General features: G+C 41.9%; 2 protein-coding genes across 3 annotated transcripts in view; both read right to left on the bottom strand.

Annotated features, from left to right (window-relative positions):
* Positions 1-23,918, bottom strand: part of ppp1r9ba (protein phosphatase 1, regulatory subunit 9Ba) — a 62,391-nt gene that overhangs the window by 21,940 nt on the left and 16,533 nt on the right. For both annotated transcript variants that reach the window (XM_055194535.2, XM_055194534.2), the window contains exon 3: positions 3,260-3,392. In XM_055194535.2, the coding sequence (XP_055050510.2) occupies positions 3,260-3,392 (133 nt within the window). The remainder of the gene's footprint in view (positions 1-3,259; positions 3,393-23,918) is intronic.
* Positions 19,977-23,325, bottom strand: LOC129446304 (uncharacterized). The gene is made up of 2 exons (XM_055207261.2): positions 23,224-23,325; positions 19,977-22,708 (listed from the first exon to the last, which is right to left on the bottom strand). Exon 2 carries the CDS (start codon positions 22,521-22,523, stop codon positions 19,977-19,979), a length of 2,547 nt encoding a protein of 848 aa, XP_055063236.2. The 5' UTR covers positions 22,524-22,708; positions 23,224-23,325.

Below are 23,918 nucleotides of genomic sequence, written 5' to 3'. Positions count from 1 at the left end.
CATAATCTCATGCATAATCAGAGTTAACTGTTAAGGGAGTGTCTTGCGTGTATTTTGTGAACGTGAGCGTCTCTTTTATCATAAACAGTTTTGACGCATGTTTAGCAGGCACTTATTTTGACAAAACACGTGATGCACATGGTTCACATGACGCAACAAACAAATATTTTGAAAACTCGAGCAACACACATGACATTCCAAACACATATTTTGAATTTGTGCCCCTTGGATGAGCAGTCACGAGCCGCCACTGTATAAGGATCCCTTCAAACATAACGATAACAAATGTAGATATATTCCCATGATGATATGGAGGTGGTTTACTGCAATTACCCATTTATTTACCCAGCCAGTCGTATCATAATATAATAAAACTTCCTATTGAAATCGTAAACCAGCACTCAATTAAGCTTGAAGGCTTTTAGATGATAATAACTAAATAATGAGCTTATGAGCTGAAATTAGCAAGTGAATAAATCTTGCGACTGTAAATCATTTGAGCAGATTTAAGAGATTATAATTATTAATAAATGACTGTATTGATTTAGACTGATCCTCTTGGAACGGTGAGTTTTAATCTCGTTTGTTTATCCTCAGATGACTTCCAGATTGACATTAAATTTTGCTACACAGCTGAGCAATCACAACAGTGTCGCACGAGGTCACCGTGCACTGAATCGAAAATGTTTACTCGGGGGATGAAGGTTGTCAATTACTTCCATTTCTATGCAGTGATATTTCATTCAGTGTAACTATGGCAACCGTCAGACTGCTTTAGCAAAACTGGTTTGACCCCTCAAGAGTTTCTAATCAGCAAAAGCTGCTCACAACAGCAGAGTTAAACTGTGTCCAAAATGTGTCCAAAAACAGCAAGTTAAGGACACTTGGAGAAATAGTTCAAGCAAGTATGAAAATTCTCTTATAATTCACTCACCCTCATTACATTCCAGATGTATTTGTTACCAAACACAAACTAATCATTTTATTTAAAAATGCAGTCATGGTATCTTCCTATATGAGAGTCAACATGGCACAGTAATCCAACTGATTCTAGTAATGTCTTCTGAAGCAAAATTAAGTGTTTGGACACTGTTTGTTTCACACCAGACGTGGAAGAGGTGACGAAAACGTGCTGCGCGTAGTTGGGCGCTTGAACATTTTGAGTTTACTCGCTTCATTCACGCATGAAATTTTAGTCATTTTAGACATTGACATGTAAATTAGCGTCAAGGAAAAGGGGTATATAGCTCGAATTGAGTAAATTTACTAGATTGTTCGACCCCCTCCCCCACTTTCTTCCAAACAAGATCCTTTTAATTCCTGTAAAAGTATGAAGATGTCTCGTATATCAATGATGATTGTCCTCCATTGTTGTTTTTTGTTTTTTCTTCCTCCGCTCGCTTCCACTAATCACGTCACTGGTTAACGCGGCACAAAAATCTGCCAAAGTTCCGATTTTTCAACTCAAGGTCATTTAGCGATTGATATATCATTTATTCAGATATGGCGGCACATCGATAACTTCGAATCTCACTGGTTCTCTTAAAGGTGACATAGAATGATTGAACGGAGTATTTATTCTTGTTCTGTGATGTGACATGTAGACAAAAATTTTTTTGTTTGGGTCCGTAATGCCTTAGAAGCTTCCTAAAAACCTCTGTCAGATAACTCTATTAGAGTGGGGGATTTTAAACAAGTGGTTTTGCACCTATTTGGCTCCCCCTACTGGCTTAACTTGCAATCTCATTACTGATTGGCTGACTTTGCTGCTACTCAAAAAATGTAGCCAATTAATTTAAAGTGGAGGGGCAGTGAGATGCCTGTGATGTCATAAGCATCAGTTTTTCAGATTGGGCTGTTTTCTGGCTGACATTTCTAAAAGAGGAATTTCTATGAGACTGAGGTGTTTAGCATGTTTAGCACTTTTTGTATGTTTGTGAATGTGGGTAGACTACCATTATTCAACAAAGACAAGGTAAAAATGGTTTTTCATTCTCTGTCCCCTTTAAATGTTTTTTTTTTTTAATTAATCGTATTTATCGTGATCGATACATGTCTTGTGTCTTATGCATGTTTATCATTACATATATTAAAAGAGCTATATACATCTTGGGTTGCCAGACACACACAGGAACGCAACTGACGATGGCAAGTATACGTTTATCTGCTCATTTTTACTCTTGCAATGTTTTTTGTTGTCTATAAATTACAAACATGCTTTAATCTACAAATCATTTCGGCGGTTGCGTCCACCGAAGGTCACATTTATGGGCCATTGCGGTTTCATTTAAGCAACCGTGTCGAAATACACTATTGGGTAAGTTGGCAGGATCACACAGACCAAAACAAAAACAGACAATCCAGACCAAATGGCACATTTTGTGCGTACAGTAAAATTGCGCAAAAAATTGCACTTTATCAGGCATTTTACTGAGATAAGACAAAAAGAAAATGCCATCAAGGCTTTTCGTAATTCGGCCGTAATCTGACGATGGCAAGTATACGTTTATCTGCTCATTTTTACGCTTGCAATGTTTTTTGTTGTCTATAAATTACAAACCTGCTTCAATCTACAAATCATTTCGCCGGTTGCGTCCACCGAAGGTCACATTTATAAGCCATTGCGGTTTCATTTAAGCAACCGTGTCGAAATACACTATTGGGTAAGCTGGCAAGATCACACAGACCAAAACAAAAACAGACAATCCAGACCAAATGGCACATTTTGTGCATACAGTAAAATTGCGCAAAAAAATTGCACTTTATCAGGCATTTACCTGAGATAAGACAAAAAGAAAATGCCATCAAGGCTTTTCGTAATTCGGCCGTAATAAAAAAAAAGTTTTTCAACTTATGGCCAGTCAATCGTGCATCTCTAGTTGTTTTAATGTCCTAATACCTCACATTTTTTAGTTTTTTGCACTATAATACTTAATTCTGTGTATCTGGAACATGTTGTACACAAACATGGACAAATACACTGCTTCAAGTTCAAAATATCTGGTTATTATATTTATTGGTTCTTCCCAACCCAAAAGTAGCTGGTAGAAATCTGAAAAAAGACAAACCAAAGTTTGTGTCTTGGAGGTTAATATAAAGTCTTGTGTTCAGCTGAAGACAGGAAGTCATATACATCTGGGATGGCATGAGTGAGGAAAGTATGAGAAAATATTTGGGTTGTTTATATTTGGCTAAAGCGTTACTTTAAAACAACATACAGTATCTACAAATGCACTGTGGTAATGAAAAGATGGAGTACCTTTTTCCAGCTCCACGGGGAAGAGATCCAGTCTTTCCACACGCTTCTCCAGTTCGTACTCGGCCGAAGCCGCCATAGGATCAACCTCATCATTGCGTCTGTCATAATCCTCATTTGAGTATGTTGTGAAAACCTGAGAAGACGAAAGCGAAATGTTTGAGAAAAACGAGCAGACTGACAAAATCACAAAAGATCTGACAGACAGGAAGTTTAGTTTATTTGCCTCAACTCACAATGCATGATTACTTGCATGATAGATGCCCAATGTCTTCAGGATTAAGGTTATAGAAAAAGTACAGTACGAATTAAGTACAGTACAAATTGATTAACATCGGCTGTAAGGAAAGCTGAAGACAATACCGAAGACAAAACTTCTTGTCATGTGACACAAAGTTTAAGTCAAACGTGTTTGATTTGAGTTGAAACTAAACTCTGTAGGATGTTGGTTCTCCTCAGAATAACATGTATGCCACAACGGTTAACTAGAGGAAGCAGAAGCACCCTAGAGGAACATGCCTGCCACAAAGTTTACAGGTACTGTAAGTAGAGGAAGGTTGATGTGGAACCAACATCAACCTGACTACAGAAGCTACACCAGAAAAAGAGATATTTAAGGTTCAGGCCTCCTTACTACACATTTTCATGGCTTTCCTGCAATGTATTATGAAAATATCAGTTCTTGCCCATCTCAACTTGATTGATGGCTGGATAATGAGCTGAATGAAAAATGATAAGGATTCCTGTTCTCATATGGTTAATATTCAGAGCTGCAAAAAACTCTCAGCTGTAAATGATTTTTCCCACGCCTCGAGCGGTACTAACTGTGCAACTACAGCCGCAGTTTACTATTTAAAGTCAAGCATTATATTCACCACAGAGGCTGTGGAGTATCATTCACTATATGCGCTATAATACCGAAACAGGAAACGGTGTGCCAGTCTATGTAAAGCTTGTGTGACTTGTAACAGATCGTCTAAACTGGTGGTTACATTTCCTGTTTGGGGTCTTTAGAAATATTAAAAGCTTACCATACATATAATAGTCTATTGTGTAAGACAGCTGCCTTGTCAACCTCTATTGCTCAAAATGATGACAAAACAATGATTCAAACACTGAACTGATTCATAATATGAACCAATTAACTGATCAGAACAAGGACCGTTTTTTTTTCTTTTCCTGCTGCAGTGCGAAATTATTTTATAGCAAAAAATGCTGATGTTAAAATGGATTGTAGCCGAGTAATGCAAGCAGCCAGTCAGCACATCTGAGTGTCTAACTTTGTTATTCTTTTCATTTTTTTTTTAGTCATTTCTAACTTCCTCAATCTAGACAATCACACATGTTGTGTCTTTCGCAATCACTCTCTTCCCCTTTCATTTCGCCTCCTGTCTTTCATCTGCTCATCATTCACATTTCAAATATTTTAATCCTCTTGTCTCATTCTATTCCTCATATTTACTATATAAGAATGTCACTGAAAAATGAACGAAACTTATTACTATGCTAATATAATATAATGCAGTAGAAAGATTTTTTGTCAGATTGATAAAGTTCGAAAAATTGGTTAGAAAGTTAAAGGCGGGTTGCATGATTTTTATAAAAACACTTTGGAAAAGAGAGTCAGGCCAACTACCAAAACACACTTGTAGCCAATCAGCAGTAAGGGGCGTGTCTACTAACCAACATAATTGCCTGCGTTGCGTATGTGTGGGGCGGGTCTATCAAATGAAGGTCCAGATTCGATTGGGTAGGGGTGTGTTTGTTTAGGTGATTTCAAATGTCAACATTGGCTTTCAGAGATCACGCACCCTGCCTTTAACCAATTATATAAAATATGTGTGAGGAATAATTGACGACATTATTAGAAAATAACACCCAAGGTGCAATGCGGCAAGAGTGCCGTTACACCTTGGCGTGGGTGTGCATTATTTTCCAAATAATTCAAAGGACCGGAGTCAATTATTCCTCTTATACCACGGTTACCACAAACATTGCCCTGGTGCCTATTTTTAAGACATTTGACAAGTTAGGTGTGCGGTTATCAGAAATTAATGCATACCCACGGAACATTTCTCAGCCAATCAGAATACAGCATTCAACAGACCCGTGGTATAAGTAAGGAATAATTGACAACAAGCTGTTAATTTACGCTTTTTTAATATTGTGCATTAATTTCCAATAATTCAATGGACCGGAATCAATTATTCCACACATTCAGTGTTTATTTACTGTATTCATTTTCTTTTGAATTATTTTCATTCTTTTCAATTCATTTCTTTCGCTACAACACAAATATTTATTCTTTATTTGTTGAAAGTAAATAAATCTGTTATTTTGGTTAAACATGGTGTAGTGATATGAAACTTTAATGTGGTCGACAGACCTGGAACTACTTCATAGGTGTCCATTAACTGAAAAATAATCACACCCGTAGGACGTTTCTCAACCAATGACAATGAAGCATTCAGCAGCCTGTGGCATAAATAAGGAATAATAGACAATGGGCTGCTGAATTATTAAAATATAATGCACACCTAAGGTGGTAATACGTTACACCATGGGTTGCATTATTTTTAAATAATTTAAAGGACCGGAGTCAATGGCTGTGTCCTAATTTGAAGGCTGTGACCTTCTAAGGACGTATTCTAAGACCGATTGCGTCACAGCAGCGCGACTTGAGGCTAGTAAGGCCGTCCCTATTCAAAGGACGCTTAGAATGAAGCCTCAAAATGCATCCTTATTTCTCTGCACTGTTAAAGGTGCAGTGTGTAACTTTTATAAGTTTATATTATCAGTGGTGTATAAACACCTGACATAATGAACCGTTATGTTTTTATTACCTTAGAATGAGACGTTTTCTTCTACATACACCGAGGGTCCCCTTACATGGAAGTTGCCATTTTGTGTCGCCATGTTTCTACAGGAGCCCTTAAAGGACAAACGTTTTTACTAAGATGTTTCCGACGATGACATATTTGTCTGGTGGTGGGTACTGTAGCTTCTCTATGCGTTTTGGTGAACGGTGGACTGAAACGTTGGTTGCAATTTGCAACCTCACCATTAGATGCACTTAAATTTACACACTGCACCTTTAAGGATAGAACGAATGGATCCATAACAGCCGAGGCTATCCCAAGATTCATTGCGTGCCTGCAAAGGCTACATATAACGGCTGGATTTTCTAAAATAAACAATTAAAACCTTTATTAAATAAAAGTGTGTATTTAGCAGGAAAAAAATTCTTGTCACAATTTTTGTATTACTATAAGTTATGTTGTGTGTTAATATTAAACGTTTTATGTTGCTTATATTTCTAAGGTTGATTAATTTGATATACTGTTGAATAGTTATAACGTGTCATATTTTCTAAAATAAATTAAATTTTTTCTAATTCCATATTTATTTTAATAAGTCAGAAACGTCTCCGCTGTGTCCTGCTGACAGACGTGGTGGGCGCGTGCAGCAGGTGAAAAAATATATACTAAAATGTATACTAAAATTCTATGAATTCAATAAAACAGCTCTATTTGTTTACAAAGCTGTCCCTGGCTTTAACATTATTTATGTCTGATATCTTTCCTGCTGGAAAACCAGGTCATACCTGGGTGCTAAGGTTGGTTTTTGGAACATGATGAATGGTTTGTTGCTGGTCCAAGATCTACTTTGGCCAAGATGTTTATTCAGGTCAAAACCAGGTCCACCAGCTGGTAGTACATCTATAGTTGATTTAGATCAGCTACCCTGTAGACTGATCAGTGATCAGATATAATATACAATGTTTTATTTCGATTTAATACCTCTGTCTCCATGGGTCACTCCTCTCTTTCTCAAATAATTTTTCTAAAAATATTCCCTATATCTCAGAACCAAAGTGAACAGCAGGTCGGTGCACCCTCACTGTGAATGCCATGGGCCTGTTCACATGTCTCTGTCTCCATAGCAACGGCTTGGCGATTGTGATTAAGGCATCGCTGTACCATTTTTTCTTTTCTCATTCTGCACCTCCCCCTTAATCTTTGTATTTATTCCTTTTTCATGACGGCTGTGAAACAGTCAGAAAGGTGGTCTTATGATGACCCACAATATATTGGTATTGGCAATTTGTTTTACAAAAACAAATAAAAATGTCTATAAAACAATTTATGTTATTCCCACCATATTCCCAGTGACACTGCATATGTTATTGTTTACTGAAGATATCAGACCGACGATCCTGCCTTTGAATTCAGCTCAGAAGTTTGGGATTTAGTCACTCATGTTTCGGGCCAAATCAAACTGTCCGGTGCCAAGTGCCATCTGTGGACTGTCTGTCATGTGCTGCACTTCTGACAGAAGTCCTCCATCTCCTCAGTCTCTTTTAGTGTATCCCTTTCTGCACCTCTCTCTGTCTGTCTCACAAGGAATGTTGGATGTGAAAATAGAAATTCAAAGTCCAGATGTGTAAAGCACATGCAACCCTTTTGAGCTCCATTTATTAAAACAGAAGAAGAGAGTCAGGGTACATAGACAGCTTATTCGACCTTAAGACATCACTTATGTTAGCAGCTAAGGTAGCTAATTTTAACCAAATTATAAAGCAGCATTGCATGTTTATAGCATCCTTACTGGGGAAGGAAATCCCAGAATGCACTGCATTAAGGCAAGAGGAAAAAATAAACAGGGTGGATGAAGCTAGATAAATGTTGATCATAAATATCATAATTAATTCCAAACTGAAAAGTTTAAATAAATGAAATCAAATCAATTTTACACAAAATGTGTGTGATGTGTTTATTTAAACTTATTAGAGTACCATAATTTACCTATAACGTAATGATAAGACCCTTATTTACAGTGAGCTTTGTGGCCCACTTTCTGTTTGAGACAAATTATGCCAATTCTAGGTGCACTATGTAACTTTAAGAAGGATCTCTTGACAGAAATGCAATATAATATACAAAACTACGGACATGGAAGTCGCCATTTCGCACCGCCATGTTTCTACAGTAGTCCTAAACGTACAAACTGTCCTAAACAGCATGTTTTGTCCCTACGTTGTCTCAGATGATGACATGTTTGTTTAGTGGGGCCTACTGTAGCTTCCCTATGCATTTCAAACCACCTCACCACTAGTTGGCACTAAAAAACATACACAGTGGACATGGAAAACGCTAGGCACCTAGGTTCTTGTCAAATGACCTGCGGTGAAATGTTGAAATGTTTTTAACTTGATGCGGTGCGAACGCGTCTGGAAAAAAAATGAGTGCGTCACACCGAGTGCGTGTCGCTTCCATTATGAGCACGCCTACATTTGAAATAACGAACTTGAGTGCGCAAAAGACGTGATGTGTGAAGCACCCCTAAAGGAGGCCGCACACCGGACGCGCAGCTCAGCGCTGCATCGAGTCGCGTCTAGGACAAACTCGGAGGTATCGTAAACCGGAAGTGCACATTAAATAGCGCAAGCTTCGTCAGATAGCGTCTACTTCAAAATGCAAAATATACGTTAGCAGCCAATGTTAATCATTATTGATTTGGGACAAATATGCTGTTATTAAATGTTAAACTATGTGGCGTTCTGTGGTGCGACAGGGATTTGAGCAACTTCCTGAGTCGTAGCTGGGCGGCGTGGAAGGGCGCCACCTGTCGGCGCCGGTGTGCGTATACTCATAAAAAACAATCTGTTCAATCCGGCGCTGAGCTGCGCGTCCGGTGTGCGACCCCCTTAAGGGTGCTTTCTCACCTGCCTTAGTAAATTTGTTGAATCGTACCAGAGTTCGATAGCTTACTTGGTGCGGTTAATTTGGGCAGGTGAGAACGCAGCAATCAAACCTGAGTGCGCACCAAAAGTGAACCAAACAAGGGGACCGAGACCTCCTTGAAGAGGTACGCTTTCAAACGAACTCTGGAGCGGAACTGACCTCCTTGCAAAAAGTGCTGCACAACTAATCCAGCTGCCGTAGTCAGCTGCGCTGTGGAATGAGGAAGTGTTTGTGTATACGGATAGCACAAGCAGCACAAGCCTGATAGCAGCTTGCGGACAAACTTCGGCATTTACAGTGCATGAATTTATTTTTTTAAGCCGCATCTGCGCTTCAATTTTGAAATGAATAGTTTGACTAAAATAGTGTATACAAACTATGTAGTATATAATGACCACGAGTCGTCTCTCTATATTACAGTATATAAACAGTTGCGCAATGTCTACTGTATTTTCCTCTTTTGTTTACTTCCGGGGTTACATTGAAATTTCCCTCACTTTGATTCTGACTAATTGAAAAGCAGGAAATACGTTCAAATACATGCCACGACACATCACATGACTGCATTTTGGTTCTTCCCAACTGGTTCGGCCCAGAGCAATCAGTGTTTTGTGAAAAGTAGCCAAAACTGCTAAAATAGCTACAATCAATGCATCATTTTTTGCCTTTGGTCCGGACTCTGGACCAAATGAACCGAACTACAGATGTAAAAGTACCCTAACAAAAGATAAAAAGACATCTTTACCTATTTCTTCAATGAAATGCAATATGAACATGTTCCTGTAATCCAGCTTTAATCCCATGAAAAAAAAATGTATACCTTGAATGCACTTTGGATAAAAGCTTCTGCCAAATGCATTAGTGTAAAACGTTTGACACAATTCAAACATATATCAGCTTGAATCAGCTAGATGTATGCTGACACCCATATGCATGAATGCTGCTGCGTGGCTGGCTCAAACGTCTCTATTCTCGCTGGTATGCAGGGGACGGTGCAGTGTTAGCGTAACAGCACGCAGCTCCCCCTTCCTCACAAACAAGCGTACACGTACACTTCAATTCTCTGCATGCCGCATCCCTGATCCAAAACCAAGATGTGTTTAAACACAGAGAGCACATCATCACTTACCCAAACCCTAAATTGGGGTTTATCAGGCCAGGACTTTAATTCGCTCCCATTGCAACAAATACAAAAAAGTAGACATGATATAAGTTAAACAATCTGAGTAACATAGAATAAAAAGCAATGTGTGTGTGGGCTAGCGTGCTTCACCGGTTTATTTCTCTTTGAGCATCTGTGCTTACGTTGCTCTCTGTGAGCGGCTGTGAAAATCACCCTCTCTGGGCCCTGTTTTGACACCCCTCGCCTGGTTGCTATGGAGATGCGGAGTGATGCACACTCTATCGACACATACACACAAACGCACACATTAACACAAAGTGATACCGACAAAAGAAAGCCCCGGGCATTCTGAAAGGTTGCAACAAATATTCTTAGCAACCTGCGTTTGACAAATAATTAAACCCTTGAAAATCATACACGTGATTCAGCTGCAGGGTGGTCTACTGTACAGACAGAACAAAAAGAGAGAGAATAAAAGAGATGGGGGTTGTATTAGCTTGTAAGACCACATCAGGACTGAACAAGAGTCAGAACATGACAGATACAGAAATCCTTCACTTCTCTTCCTGTTTAAAATTCAACTAATGCAGATGGACTCATTTGCATATGACACATTGTGTTTCAGAAGTTGCATTAGCATCCGATTTTTTTATGAATGTCTACTTTTGGAAAACCAATACTAAATAACAATATTTGTGAGTCTGTGATAAAATAAGCTAAAGTTACTTAGCATTTACAAATAAAAGGCAAAAAGCAAAGACACAGGAAGTCAACTTTGACAACAGGAAGTTGTTGATTATGATCAGAGCTACACTACGCAGGATAAAGCTGTGCATAGCACTTTACAACAGGCACAGGTATAGCTACAGTACAGCGACACTGTTCAGAGCCAATAACAATATTGCTAATATCAATAAACAATAGCAACCATTTAAGTTAGCTTTATCATAACTTAAAGGAAGATTCCACTTTTTTTGAAAATATGCTAATTTTCCAGCTCCCCTAGAGTTAAACATTTGATTTTTACTGTTTTGAAATCCATTCAGCTGATCTCTGGGTATGGCGCTAGCACTTTTAGCATAGCTTAGCACAATCCATTGAATCTGATTAGACCATTAGCATCGCGCTTAAAAATAACCAAAGAGTTTTAATATTTTGCTATTTAAAACTTGACTCTTCTGTAGTTACATCGTGTACTAAGACCGACGGAAAATTAAAAGTTGCGATTTTCTAGGCCCATATGGCTAGGAACTATACTCTCATTCTGTTGTAATAATCAAGGACTTTGCTGCTGTAACATGGCTGCAGCAGGCGTAGTGCTAATACGCAGTCCCCGAAAATAGTCCCCTTGGTTACTTTCAAAAGCAGGGGACTATTTTCGGCACTGCGTAATATCACTACGCCTGTTGCCCCATGTTACATCAGCAAAGTCCTTGATTATTACGCCAGAATGAGAGCATAGTTCCCAGCCATATCTGCCCAGAAAATCGCAACTTTTAATTTTCCGTCGGTCTTAGTACACAATGTAACTATATTGAAACTCTTTGGTTATTTGAGCACGATGCTAATGGTCTAATCAGATTCAATGGATTGTGCTAAGCTATGCTAAAAGTGCTAGCGCCAGAACCGGAGATCAGCTGAAAATGTAGATATTTTCAAAAAAAGTGGAATGTCCCTTTAAATAAGATCCGCAGCCACTTTAGTCGTCTCTCGTACATGTGCATACCCCAGGAACCAAAATAGCACCAAATGATAGCTTTAAAATCAATGCAAAGCTGAAACAACAATTCACAACTCATTGATCCAGAGTGGCATTAAAGAAGAACCAATCAATTAATCAATCAATCAATCAATCAATCAATAAACCAACCAATGATCCATTTAGCAGAATGATCCATGTACACTGTGTTTTGTATGGCTTGTCTGGACAAAGCCATAATATTAGCAATTTGAGAAAGTTGTGGCATTTATCAAGTGAAGTTTATTTAACTAAGTTCAAGAGGCACAGGGTCATGTAATCCAACCAATCAGTGCGAAGAAAGAGGTCTTTATATATAACCATTCCTCACCTTTCTCTCGTGGCAGTTTTTTGCAGCATCCCTCCTCCAACCCAACGCCTCACTCTCAGCTGGTATATCTATTCCTAAGAGGGAAGTTCTCTGGGTTCAGGCTAATATTCCGAGCTCGAGCCCTTCCCTCGGACAGCACGCCAAATATGCTTTATTATCATATTATCCTGTTGATTACATGTTGCGTCAAATTAAAAAATTGTGTTTTAGTGGTGGTGTGATGAACAGTAACAACAGGGAAAACCATTACTGTTGTGAAAAACATTCCAACTTCAGCTGAAAAGTTCATCTGAAATTATATATAGAAATTATATTGAATTTAGTGTATAAATAAAAAAAAGCATTGAGAGAATACAATGAACAGGACAAAATCTGTCAAAAATTAAAAACTCCAGGAATCTAATCTCTTATCATGTTAAAACCGATCTTCGGTAAGCAGAAAAGAAGAAGATTATACATAACTAAATGTCTCCAAAACATATCACAAAGTTTTAAATGAACGAGTTCAGGCTTGCTCATAAGAAAGACTAAAATTCGATGACTCATTGCTGAACCATGACACAGAGCCAAAGGATACTGTAGGTAACAAGTCTTTTAATCATGCAAGACAGACTGCTAATCCCGTAGGCATCAACCTGTTGGCTTAATCTCACCAAGTGGAAATGTGGATTGTGGGTAACTGACCTCTGATTGACTGTCTGCTCTAAACTAGAGGAAGAGCTAAAGCGCTAGTTTGTGAGCTATCTGAGCTAAACGACGATATAACAGTTGCATTGGACGCTTTACTCCAGTGCACTTGTATTAATCACCAATGCACACATACAAGAAAATGTAAAACTCAGCAATTTTGACCCAGCATATTTTTTGTTATCATGCACAGCAGATAGAGCGACAGCTTTCCATATGTGCTTTGGAATGCGGAATTCATGAGTTGCCAGGTTTATTGACCCTAAACCCACAAGTAAACGTCTGGAACGTCAAACGAAGTCGGGTATCCAACCTCTCAACTTGGGGCTGATCGATCAACCCTGACCCTACAGTCACATTACGCCCCATTCAGACAGCCAACGACAGGCAGTAGCAGAGTGACGCGATCTCATTCATTTCAATGGAAACCTGGCGACTTCCGGCGACATGAGCAAAAGTGACCGTTGGCGACCGTATGGGCGTGTCCAGCGACGCGAGAAAGTTAAGAAAAGTTTAACTTTATGCAAATGTCGAGCGACTTTCGGGAGCGACTACCAATGAGAACAAAGCAGTGAAGTTCACGTCATCCTTCTCTCGTCAGTTACTGGCGTGGATGGTACTCATTTGTTTATGACAAGCAGATTTAGAAACGCCTCATTGAAAGAGACAAGCGACACACGGCGATAACGTCCGAGGGTTAGCTACAAAAGTGAGCGACACCAAGCGACACACATTCGCTTGATGGGCGTTCCTTGGCTAGTATCTAAAAGCAGTGTTAAGTGTCACTTTAGAGGTATTCTTAAGTAACAAGAACAATGTTTTTGGATTTAAAAGTATTCATTTCTCGATAAAAGTAACAAAATATATGAGATAAAATGCCAAACTTATCAGATATATACAGAAATATGCATTTTCCTCCATCTTGAATTTTTTTTCGACTCGAGCCACAGACCAGCGTCATGCTGCCCCTACACTCCAATTGGCAGTGGCTTTGTCGCATCGCTCATCATTTGCATAAAATAGCCTTCTTGTCTATTTTGGGCCCACATTACTCGGCGCAGCGGCGAGCTCGTCGCTGGAAAACGGGCACTCACATTGAAAATGAATGGTAGCCTGTCGCTCTGTCTCGTGCAGCTAATGTGACTAGCGAGACGCATCATTTGACATCACGGAGAAGATGGCGACTAGCCCTTCACAGAGTAACTAGAACCACAAACAAACTTTAAACTACGTTTACAGCACGTAATATGTATGAACATGAATGTAAAAATATCCTGCAAGTGTTTCTGCCCTAATTGGCACAAGAAGACAAACTTCTCTCGGCGTTCATAGTGACATCATGTGGTAAACATGCGAATGTGAGGCGTGATTGACTGGAACGTTTTAACGTTTTTGAACCAGCTACTCTCAGGTTACAAGCACGACTCTTTAACCACTAGGCTAAAACTACAAATGGCAGGTTACTTTGCTTCCTAGACGAGAGCGTACCGGTGTCGAAGTGCTCTCATAAATACGCAAACCACGCCAGTTTTATTGCAAAAGGTAGTTTATTGCATCAGGTTCGGTCCCCCGGTGCACTCCCGGCTCTGCATGACAGCTTTCACATTACATGTTTTTCCATTCAAACTGTGCCCTGTTTTGAACTAAACTGGCAGTGTGAAAGCCCCCTAAGTAATATCAGAAAGCCTGTGTGTGTTATGGGTGTTGTTTGGGGAAGAGATAAATTGGATTCCAGAAGAAGGAAAAACAATCATGATCACACACACTTTAGGGGCTTCCTGTGTAGTCCACAATGATCTGCACGGCTTCCACGAATATCACCTTTACTACATTGATCAACAGACTGACCGGCTGTTTTAAGATTTTCCAGCACACATGAATGTAACTTATTGTATTTCAGTCTCTCAACATCAGGGCTGCTATTCAGAGTGCCGGAATGCAGTCTCTCGGGACGAATGACTGAAGCTTTTGTGATTAACTTGACAACAAATTGTAATGGCGTATGCATCAGTAACTCTCTCCCCAATCTATTTTGGGATCATTGAATGCATCCAGGAGAGATTTAAAGGAACAGTTCATCCACAAATACTGTAAATCTTTAAATGCTCATAATTTCTTTCCTACATGTATGAATTTTCTTATTCTGTGGAACACAAACTGTGATGAATATCCTGACCACTTATTTCTACATTTAGACAGTGAGTGGGGACTGGGGATGTCAAGCCTCAAAATGACAAGACAGCACCTTAAACATAGCTTTTTTTAATGGCCAGGATATTCTTTAAAAACTGATTCAGAAAGAAAAAGTCATGGAGGCTGGAAATTACATGATGGTGAGCAAATGACGAGGGAATTTTTCCTTTAAGTATAGACAACAGGCCGAGTGCAGTGGTTCTGTCAGGATGTGTGGACAACAAATGGGTTTAATAAGAAAACCGAAACTCTGGCTCTATGCCTGCCTCCACTGCGGATCCCTTTGCTGCAGCGTTCCGGGAAATCCATCCGAGGATCCGTTATCAGAACAAACAAGGTGGCAGAGAATGAGAAGCTCAGAGTCTGATCGGTATTACTGAAACATTTAGAGAAACACTACCAGAAGATTCAAGACCAAGCAAAATGAATGTGAAAGCAGAACCCTGCAAACTGATTTAGTTAATCACTTAAGAAAGATTAAATTTGGTCTATAGTCTATAAAGTGCAGGAAGAAGAGATGGAGAGGGAGAAACAATAGATGCAATTTTATGGCGCTTTCCCATTACATAGTACCCCATGGTTTGGTTTGTGTTGGGTCAGCTTACTTTTGGGGCCTTTTCCATTAGGTGCAGTACGTAGTACCCGATACTGATTTTTTAGTACAACCTCGTTTGGGGTTCCAAGCGACCCGAGCTGATACCAAAACGTGACGCGAAAACACTGTAGATCACTGATTGGTCTGAGAGAATCGTCACTGCCAGCGTCATCGCTATAATGTAAAAGATTAGCTGTTATGGTGATTGGTAAGGACTGTATAATTGATTGGTCCTTTAATGGTTGCAGCCACCACGGAGCATTGATCAGAATGCTGACAAGATGTTCTCTTTAGGATTTTTATTAAAGAAAGTATTTGTGTGTGGTTCTGAAACAGAGATACAGAAATATATATATATATCAGTAAAACGTAGGCTCTATAATATTAAATATTTAACAGGTAAATTAAACACAATCAAGAATTAAATTATAATTTGTTATATATATAAAAAACCTTTAAATGCAGTGCCATAATAAATGCTTATCACTAAGCAAATACACAAAACAGGCATAAATACACTACATCCCTTAAACGTATTATTTTCTGAACAATAACTACAATATACACAATATGCTGAATGCAGATTAACATATAATAATCATGAACTACAGAATTCCTCCTCATTATAAACATTACACATTGTGCAAATGTACTAAACATACATAAGGTTTCCAAAGTACCATCTACATTAATATTTAGCATTCTACACGCACGGGTAGCACGAGGCTCCGCCATTATATATATAACGGGCCACTACATGCAACGAAATTATCAAAGTGCATTAACGTAACATTAGCGTAACATTATTGTGATGACAAACATCAGTATTACTTACTGGTAGTTGCACGCACACATTACTAGAACTGGTAAGTACAGCAACACGTTATTATATAATTTATTAACTGCACAGTCTTCAGCATCAGCGCTCTCTTTCGAGCTTTCGAAACTGAAACTTAACCTGTCCGCTTCCGCTGGTCGCAGAGCGCAATGACGCTCCTGATTGGCTGATTCCCACGCAGACAGGTCTCTCTTCCTGAAAGGGGTCGTCCTTCGTCACAGCCGCCCCCAAATATCTTACACTATATTTGCAACTCTAAGAAGGACTGATCGTATCACTGTCTGGTATGGCAGGCAGAGCTACCAGGCGAGCAACAGGCCTTGTGTAGAGTTTGTCCTTGACTTTAACTACTGCAGTCCTGACTCTCCCATCAGTTCCTGTAATGACCTCCGTGACATGACCTAAAGGCCACTGTGCTCTTGGCAGCTGTGGGTCCACCACCATGACTATGGTTCCAGTTTGCAGCTGTGCAGGGTCCTTGTGCCACTTGGAGCGAGTCTGAAGAGTCGGGAGGTAGTGTCGTATAAAGTGGGACCAAAACTGGTCGGCTAACACCTGAGAATGTCTCCAGCGACGACGACTCAGGAGCTCAGACTCAGCATACACAGCCTGTGGTAAAGAGGGGTCGAGCCGCCCCATGAGGAGCAAGTTGGGGGTCACTGGGTCAACATCAGCCACGTCTGTAGACACATAACCCAGTGGTTTAGAATTTAAAATCCCTTCCACTTCAATAAGTACCGTCCGCAGGACCTCTTCAGGGACAGTCTGTGATTGGATGGTGGCATATAATGCAGCTTTCACAGACCTCACTTCTCTTTCCCAGACTCCTCCAAAGTGTGGTGCGCTGGGGGGGTTAAACTGAAACCTAATCTGGTGTTTAGCCAGATGAGTCTAGATTGTGGGGTGTAATGACCTGAAGGCCTCTTGGAGTTCCCTTTCACCACCCTTAAAATTAGTGCCCTGGTCAGAACGGAGCTCTGATGGCTTACCCCTTTGTGCAATGAAACGGCGGAGAGCCATCAAAAAGGAATCAGAGTCCATGCTGGACAGAACATCCACATGCACAGCGCGCGTCGTCAGACATTTAAATAGTATGCCCCATCTCTTTTCATGGCGACGACCAACCTTCACTGTGAAAGGCCCGAAGCAGTCCATGCCTGTAGAGAAGAATGGGGGCTTTAGCAGCTGTAGTCTGGACTGTGGGAGGTCTGCCATCTTGGGTACTACGGGAGAGGCTCTCCATCTTTGGCAGTCAGGACAGGAGTGCTGATGGCGCTTAACAGCTTCACGGCCATGCAGAATCCAGTATTTGCGCCGCAGCTCTGCGAAAAGGCGCTCTGATCCTGGATGGCGGAGGCTCTTGTCCATGTCCTGGATGATAAGCTGGGTCACTTTATGTCGATGGTCCAGGACCACTGGGTGAATAGAATCTAGCTCTAGCTGTTCACTGCGGCGAAGCCTTCCTCCAACCCGTATGAGTCTAACAGTCTTGTCGTACTCTGGTGCAAGAGAGATCAGCCTACTGGTGGCAGCTACTGGCTTACTGGTACTCAAGAGACTAAACTCCTCAGGAAAGCTGTCCTGCTGAGCTCGTCTCAATACTTCTCTCTCTGCTTCTTGGTAATCATCGGCAGAAAGACTGACTGGGCTCCCTGATGACACAGCGCTCGATTGTGCAACCGCTTCTATCAGTGCTCTAAACGAGGGAAATTGATCAGCATTTGGTAGCAGAGAAGTCTGTATGCTTGTAGTGAGACAGCAGATAGTGGGTTTTCGCATCTCAACAGGATCCTCTGTTACCTCTGTGGCTGGCTGTGTAGGCCAGACTTTAGGCGACTGTTGTAAGAAGGCAGGGCCCTGACTCCATCTGTTGTTACCGGCCAGTTCCAGCAGTGATTTCCCCCGCGTAATGTCATCGGCTGGGTTATTAACAGAATCCACATATCTCCAGGCCCGAACATCAGTCAGCTCCTGGATTTCGGCTACCCGTGTTCCCACAAATACCTTGTACCGACAGGAATCGGACTGGAGCCATGCGAGTACTGTTGTGGAGTCTGTCCAGAAGACAACATTGCGGATATTAACTGTCAACTCTCTTTGCAATAGGGCAGCTAGCTGTGCAGCTGTCAGAGCAGCACACAACTCCAGTCTGGGTATTGATTGCTGCTTCTTCGGGGCCACCCTAGACCTGGCAGCAACAAAAGACACCTCTCTACCGCCGTTTGAACTCTCCGTCCGCAAATATGCCACTGAGCCATATGCCTTCTCTGACGCATCAGCAAAGATGTGTAGGTCTCTCTGGTGGTTTGAACTGTCCATCTCAAGGCTCACATAGCAGCGAGGCAGTATAATCTGGGAGAGATGCTCCAATTCTTTTTCCCACGTCAGCCATGACTGCAGCACATCCTTAGGTAGTGACGGGTCATCCCAGTCTCTCTGTTTATCCCACAAGTGCTGCACCAGAACTTTGGCCCGCGTGGTAAAGGGGACTATAAATCCCAAGGGATCATAAAGGCGTGCCAGAACTCGGTATATATTTCGCATGGTGGGTGTAGTTTTGTCCAACATACAGTATTTATACCTTAAGGTGTCTGAATTGCATAACCAGCGGAGTCCAAGGGCGAGCTCCTGTGGGTCAGTGCCTGACTCATTGATCCACAATTCACTGCTCTCAGATCTTGCTTCTTTGGGCAGATGACTGATGACTTCCGGGTTGTTACTGGCCCACTGGCGTAACTCAAATCCACCTGTAGCCAACAGTGAAGTCAGTTTATCGACCAGGTGATGGGCTTCTTCAACAGATGTGAGGCTTTGCAGACAATTATCCACATAAAATGATCGTTCTATCGACACTCGAACATCCTCACCTGGCTGGCTGTGGTCTAACACATGTTTCTGCAGCGCAAACGTTGCACAACAGGGGCTACATGTGGTGCCAAATGGAAGAACTTGCCATGTATAGTTGTTAGGTGGTTCCTCTGTATTCAGGTCTCGCCACAGGAAGCGCAGCAAGGGCTTGTCTTCTGGGAGCAGCCTCACCTGGTGAAACATGCCCTTGATATCACTGCTGATAGCAATAGCATGCTCTCTGAAGCGCAGCAGTACACCCAGTAAACTGGAACTTAAGGTGGGCCCAGGCAATAGCAGCTTGTTGAGGTTTTTATCTTTATACGTGTAGGAACAGTTGAACACAATTCTGTTCTTTCCGTTGTGGCTCACCATGTGATGTGGGATGAACCAGGACTCAGCTGCTTTGCTCAACTCTTCTTCTGACACTTTAACAGCATAGCCCGCATTTTCCAGCTTTCCAATCTCTGCACAGTATGCTGCTGCTCTTTGAGGGTCTCGCAGCAGACGCCTCTCTGTACTGCGGAGATTAGCTAGCACAGCTTCCTTAGGTGCCTGAAGCAGTGGCATGTTCTTCACTCTGAGGAGGGGAGTAGCGTAGCGCTGAATTCCATCAACCTCTACTCATTTAGTCTTCGCCTCCAGCAGGCGGACTGCTTCCTGATCCTGCCTGGAGCGTGTGACGAGCTTTTCACTCCTGTAAGGCAGAACATCCAGCTGCCACAATCTCTCTACACTCTGTAGAAGCTCGCTAGTGGATGAGAGGGTGGAGACGTGCAGACACTGTTGTGATGTTGCCTGTTGCTTGGTGTACCTGGTCGGCCCTTGAAGTGTCCAGCCCAACTTTGTCTTTACAGCGGCTGGTCCCCCGTGGGGTCCCAAACGCACAGGCTCCATTGGAGTGATTAAGTGTGTATAATCTGAACCGATTAACAGCAGGGGTTGCACTTTGTTAATCGTCTGGAAGGGGAGGGCTCTTAAATGTTTATATTTCCTCTGAAGTGCCTTCGTGGAGTAAGTGTGCTCAGCCAGACCGAGTTGATCAGCAGTGAATGCTCTGTATATCTTGAAGGACTTCTTTGGATGGTCTACTGGAGAGATAGAGAATGACACTGCAGTTCCGTGCAGAACCCTGATATCTTGCCGAACAGTTCTGAGGATCAGATTTTCAGGTTCACCAGTAAGCTTGAGGCTCTGCGCTGCTGCAGAGAGGAGAATGGTCCGCTCCGAACCATCATCAAGGATAGCATATGTCTCCAAGGTGTGTTCACCGTTGCGCAGCAGCACTTTACTCACTTTCAGTAGGACCTGGCTGCATCCAGCCCGCCGGTCTACATACAGAACTTCATTAGTTGTGCTGATAAGGCAGGATGTATCCTCAGCTGCAGGTTTTATATTCACTTCATGCAAAGCTTGCAGATGTCTACCTTTACACTTGTGACATGTGATCTTTAAGCGGCACTGTGCAGCCTGATGTGAGCGACCGCATCGCCAGCACCTCTTGTTGGTCTTAATCCACGCTGTTATCTGTTCCACTGTAAGCTGTGCAAAGTTTGCACACTTATCTAAGAAGTGTTGTGTGTTAGAGCAGTAGGGGCAGTATGCTGTCCTCTCTGGCTGCTTGGTGCTAGATAAGGCTTTCTCTACTGTCAGTGTGCTCTCGGGTTGGTCCGTGGTAAGCATGATGTTGGTATTCTTGCCACTCTTAGACTCACGGCGGCGGTCTACCCTTGGTCCTGCTCTGCCTTTGTTTTCACTAGTTAGAGGCTCATACACTGTCTCCTGCATCTTCAGCTCGTAGTCAAGCCAGTCAGAGAAGTGCAAGAGGCTTGGAATTGGTACACGCATTGGGTACAGGAACCTCTTGAATTCAGCTCGTATATCGTGTGGCAGTTTGGACAGCAGCCGTGTCACATGTGAACCACAGTGAAGCTCAGTCTTTCCACTGTCTCCAAGCTGGTCTAACATCCCCACGAGTGCTCTTACTTTCAGGGCGAACCGCTTAAACCCACTGGTGTCACCACGTGGTATATTAGGGGCCTCCATTAGATCAGCAATTTTTCTGAGCGCTAGCTGCTGAGGCTGTCCATAATGCTCAATTAAGCTTGTCATGGTGTCAGTATATGGTCGCAGTGAGTTGGTGTAGGAATCCGCTATTAACAGTGCCTCCTCATACTTCAGGTGATCCACCAGAATCTGATATTTAAAGCGCTCTGTAGCATCCACAGGCAGTAAGTTCTCCAGAGTGATCTTAAGTCTGGCAAACTCTCTCGGATCTCCTTTGGCAAATACCGGGATTGTGGGTTTAGGCCCACGGTATACTAGCTCATGGTGGGGGAAGGGTTGCAACTCTTCGGGCAGCGACTCACATCTTTGTGGGGTGTAGGGCACACAATACCCTGGTGTCTGTGGTCGCGCTGGAGAAGGTGGTTCAAGGCGATAGGGAGACTCCTGCAGACGTGTCGTCTTAATGTCTCTCAGTGCTGTTATGAGCTCTGCCATAAGATCCTGTGATGGTGGCTGATAAGTGTTGTCTGCTATTGGGGGAGGTGGCAGTGGCCAGTCATCATCATCCGGAGGCAGAGTATGACCACCAACTCGTGCATGTGGCAGTATTGGCCTAATTTGATATGCAGCGCCATCCTGCTCTATGTACTGCTGTTGAGGGGGAGCTGGTGTAGGGAAAGGAGAAAGGGCTGTCTGATGCAATGCTGGTACATTTGGTTGGGGACTTCGGGCGTCCAGTCGCCTGTGCATGTCCATTAACTGTTGCTGTAACCTCTGATTATCTTCCCTCAACTTATGAAGAGCTTCTAGGACCTCAGGCGCGGTTTCTGGGGCAGGCCTCGATCGGGTCGAGGCAGGCGTACTCTCATAGAGGGGTGCTGAATACTCGAACTGACGAGAATAGGCAGCCTCTGCTCCCTGTATGACCTTCCCATCCTCATGCAGCAGTCGGGGTGTGAGAGGCGTCATCCTGACGGATCTCTCTGGTAATCTAACCATGCTGTCATAAGGCTGCTGTTGCTCTGACAGATTTGTTTGCGGAGGCAAATGAGAGGGCTGCTGCAATGCTTGGGGAGGGATGTCATAGTCTTCCATCCAGGCTGGTCGCCGGACTTCTCGGCGGGGTCGTGCATCTGCTGGGCGTGTATACTGATCCGAGAACATCTCTAAACAATCCCACGATGACCACACGTAATCCGGCTCAAAGGACCAAATTTGTTATGGTGATTGGTAAGGACTGTATAATTGAGTGGTCCTTTAATGGTTGCAGCCACCACGGAGCATTGATCAGAATGCTGACAAGATGTTCTCTTTAGGATTTTTATTAAAGAAAGTATTTGTGTGTGGTTCTGAAACAGAGATACAGAAATATATATATATATCAGTAAAACGTAGGCTCTATAATATCAAATATTTAACAGGTATATAATAAAGCAAACACAATCAAGAATTAAATTATAATTTGTTATATATATATAGAAAACCTTTAAATGCAGTGCCATAATAAGTGCTTATCACTAAGCAAATACACAAAACAGGCATTAATACACTACATCCCTTAAACGTATTATTTTCTGAACAATAACTACAATATACACAATATACTGAATGCAGATTAACATATAATAATCATGAACTACAGAATTCCTCCTCATTATAAACATTACACATTGTGCAAATGTACTAAACATACATAAGGTTTCCAAAGTACCATCTACATTAATATTTAGCATTCTACACGCACGGGTAGCACGAGGCTCCGCCATTATATATAACGGGCCACTACATGCGACGAAATTATCAAAGTGCATTAACGTAACATTAGCGTAACATTATTGTGATGACAAACATCAGTATTACTTACTGGTAGTTGCACGCACACATTACTAGAACTGGTAAGTACAGCAACACGTTATTATATAATTTATTAACTGCACAGTCATCAGCGCTCTCTTTCGAGCTTTCGAAACTGAAACTTAACCTGTCCGCTTCCGCTGGTCGCAGAGCGCAATGACGCTCCTGATTTGCTGATTCCCACGCAGACAGGTCTCTCTGCCTGAAAGGGGTCGTCCTTCGTCACATTAGCTTTACCTTCATGCTAGCTTGCGCAGTCTCGAGTAAACATGTTGTCATCTGTGCTCTGCTATAAGTTTCCAAACTCCCTTTTTATTTAGCGATGAAAAACAACCACAGGTTCAAAATCAGGAACACCATACCATTTTTTTTCCAGACTTGCAGTTTGTGGCAGCACATTTGTGACACGCATGTCCGCATAAATGCTTAAATGCAACTTTAATGAGGCTCAGCGGACAAACCGGTGTTTGTACAGAAAACACAGTGAGTCATGTGAGACAGTGATAAATGCGATGTGTAAACAACATCTTTTTGCGGTGGCCAATTTGAATTTTGTGGTGGACTGAGAAATAACGTTAAATTATGTATGGGGATGTAGTCCAGCAACAACGCTCTCATTTGTATGATGTCACAGCAGTAGGCAGCGCAAATATAACAACACGCCTATAATCCCTCCCACTCTGAAGTGTTCCTAAACTCGATGGA

The sequence above is a fragment of the Misgurnus anguillicaudatus genome, chromosome 19 (genome assembly GCF_027580225.2).
Source record: "Misgurnus anguillicaudatus chromosome 19, ASM2758022v2, whole genome shotgun sequence".
In the NCBI taxonomy this organism is placed as follows: Eukaryota; Metazoa; Chordata; class Actinopteri; order Cypriniformes; family Cobitidae; genus Misgurnus; species Misgurnus anguillicaudatus.
The sequence above is the reverse complement of the archived record's forward strand: the minus strand, read 5'-3'. Positions and strand labels throughout refer to the sequence as shown.

Bases quoted from the DNA above. Each gene is read 5' to 3' on its own strand.
- LOC129446304 (XM_055207261.2), bottom strand. From the start codon at position 22,523: ATGTTCTCGGATCAGTATACACGCCCAGCAGATGCACGACCCCGCCGA.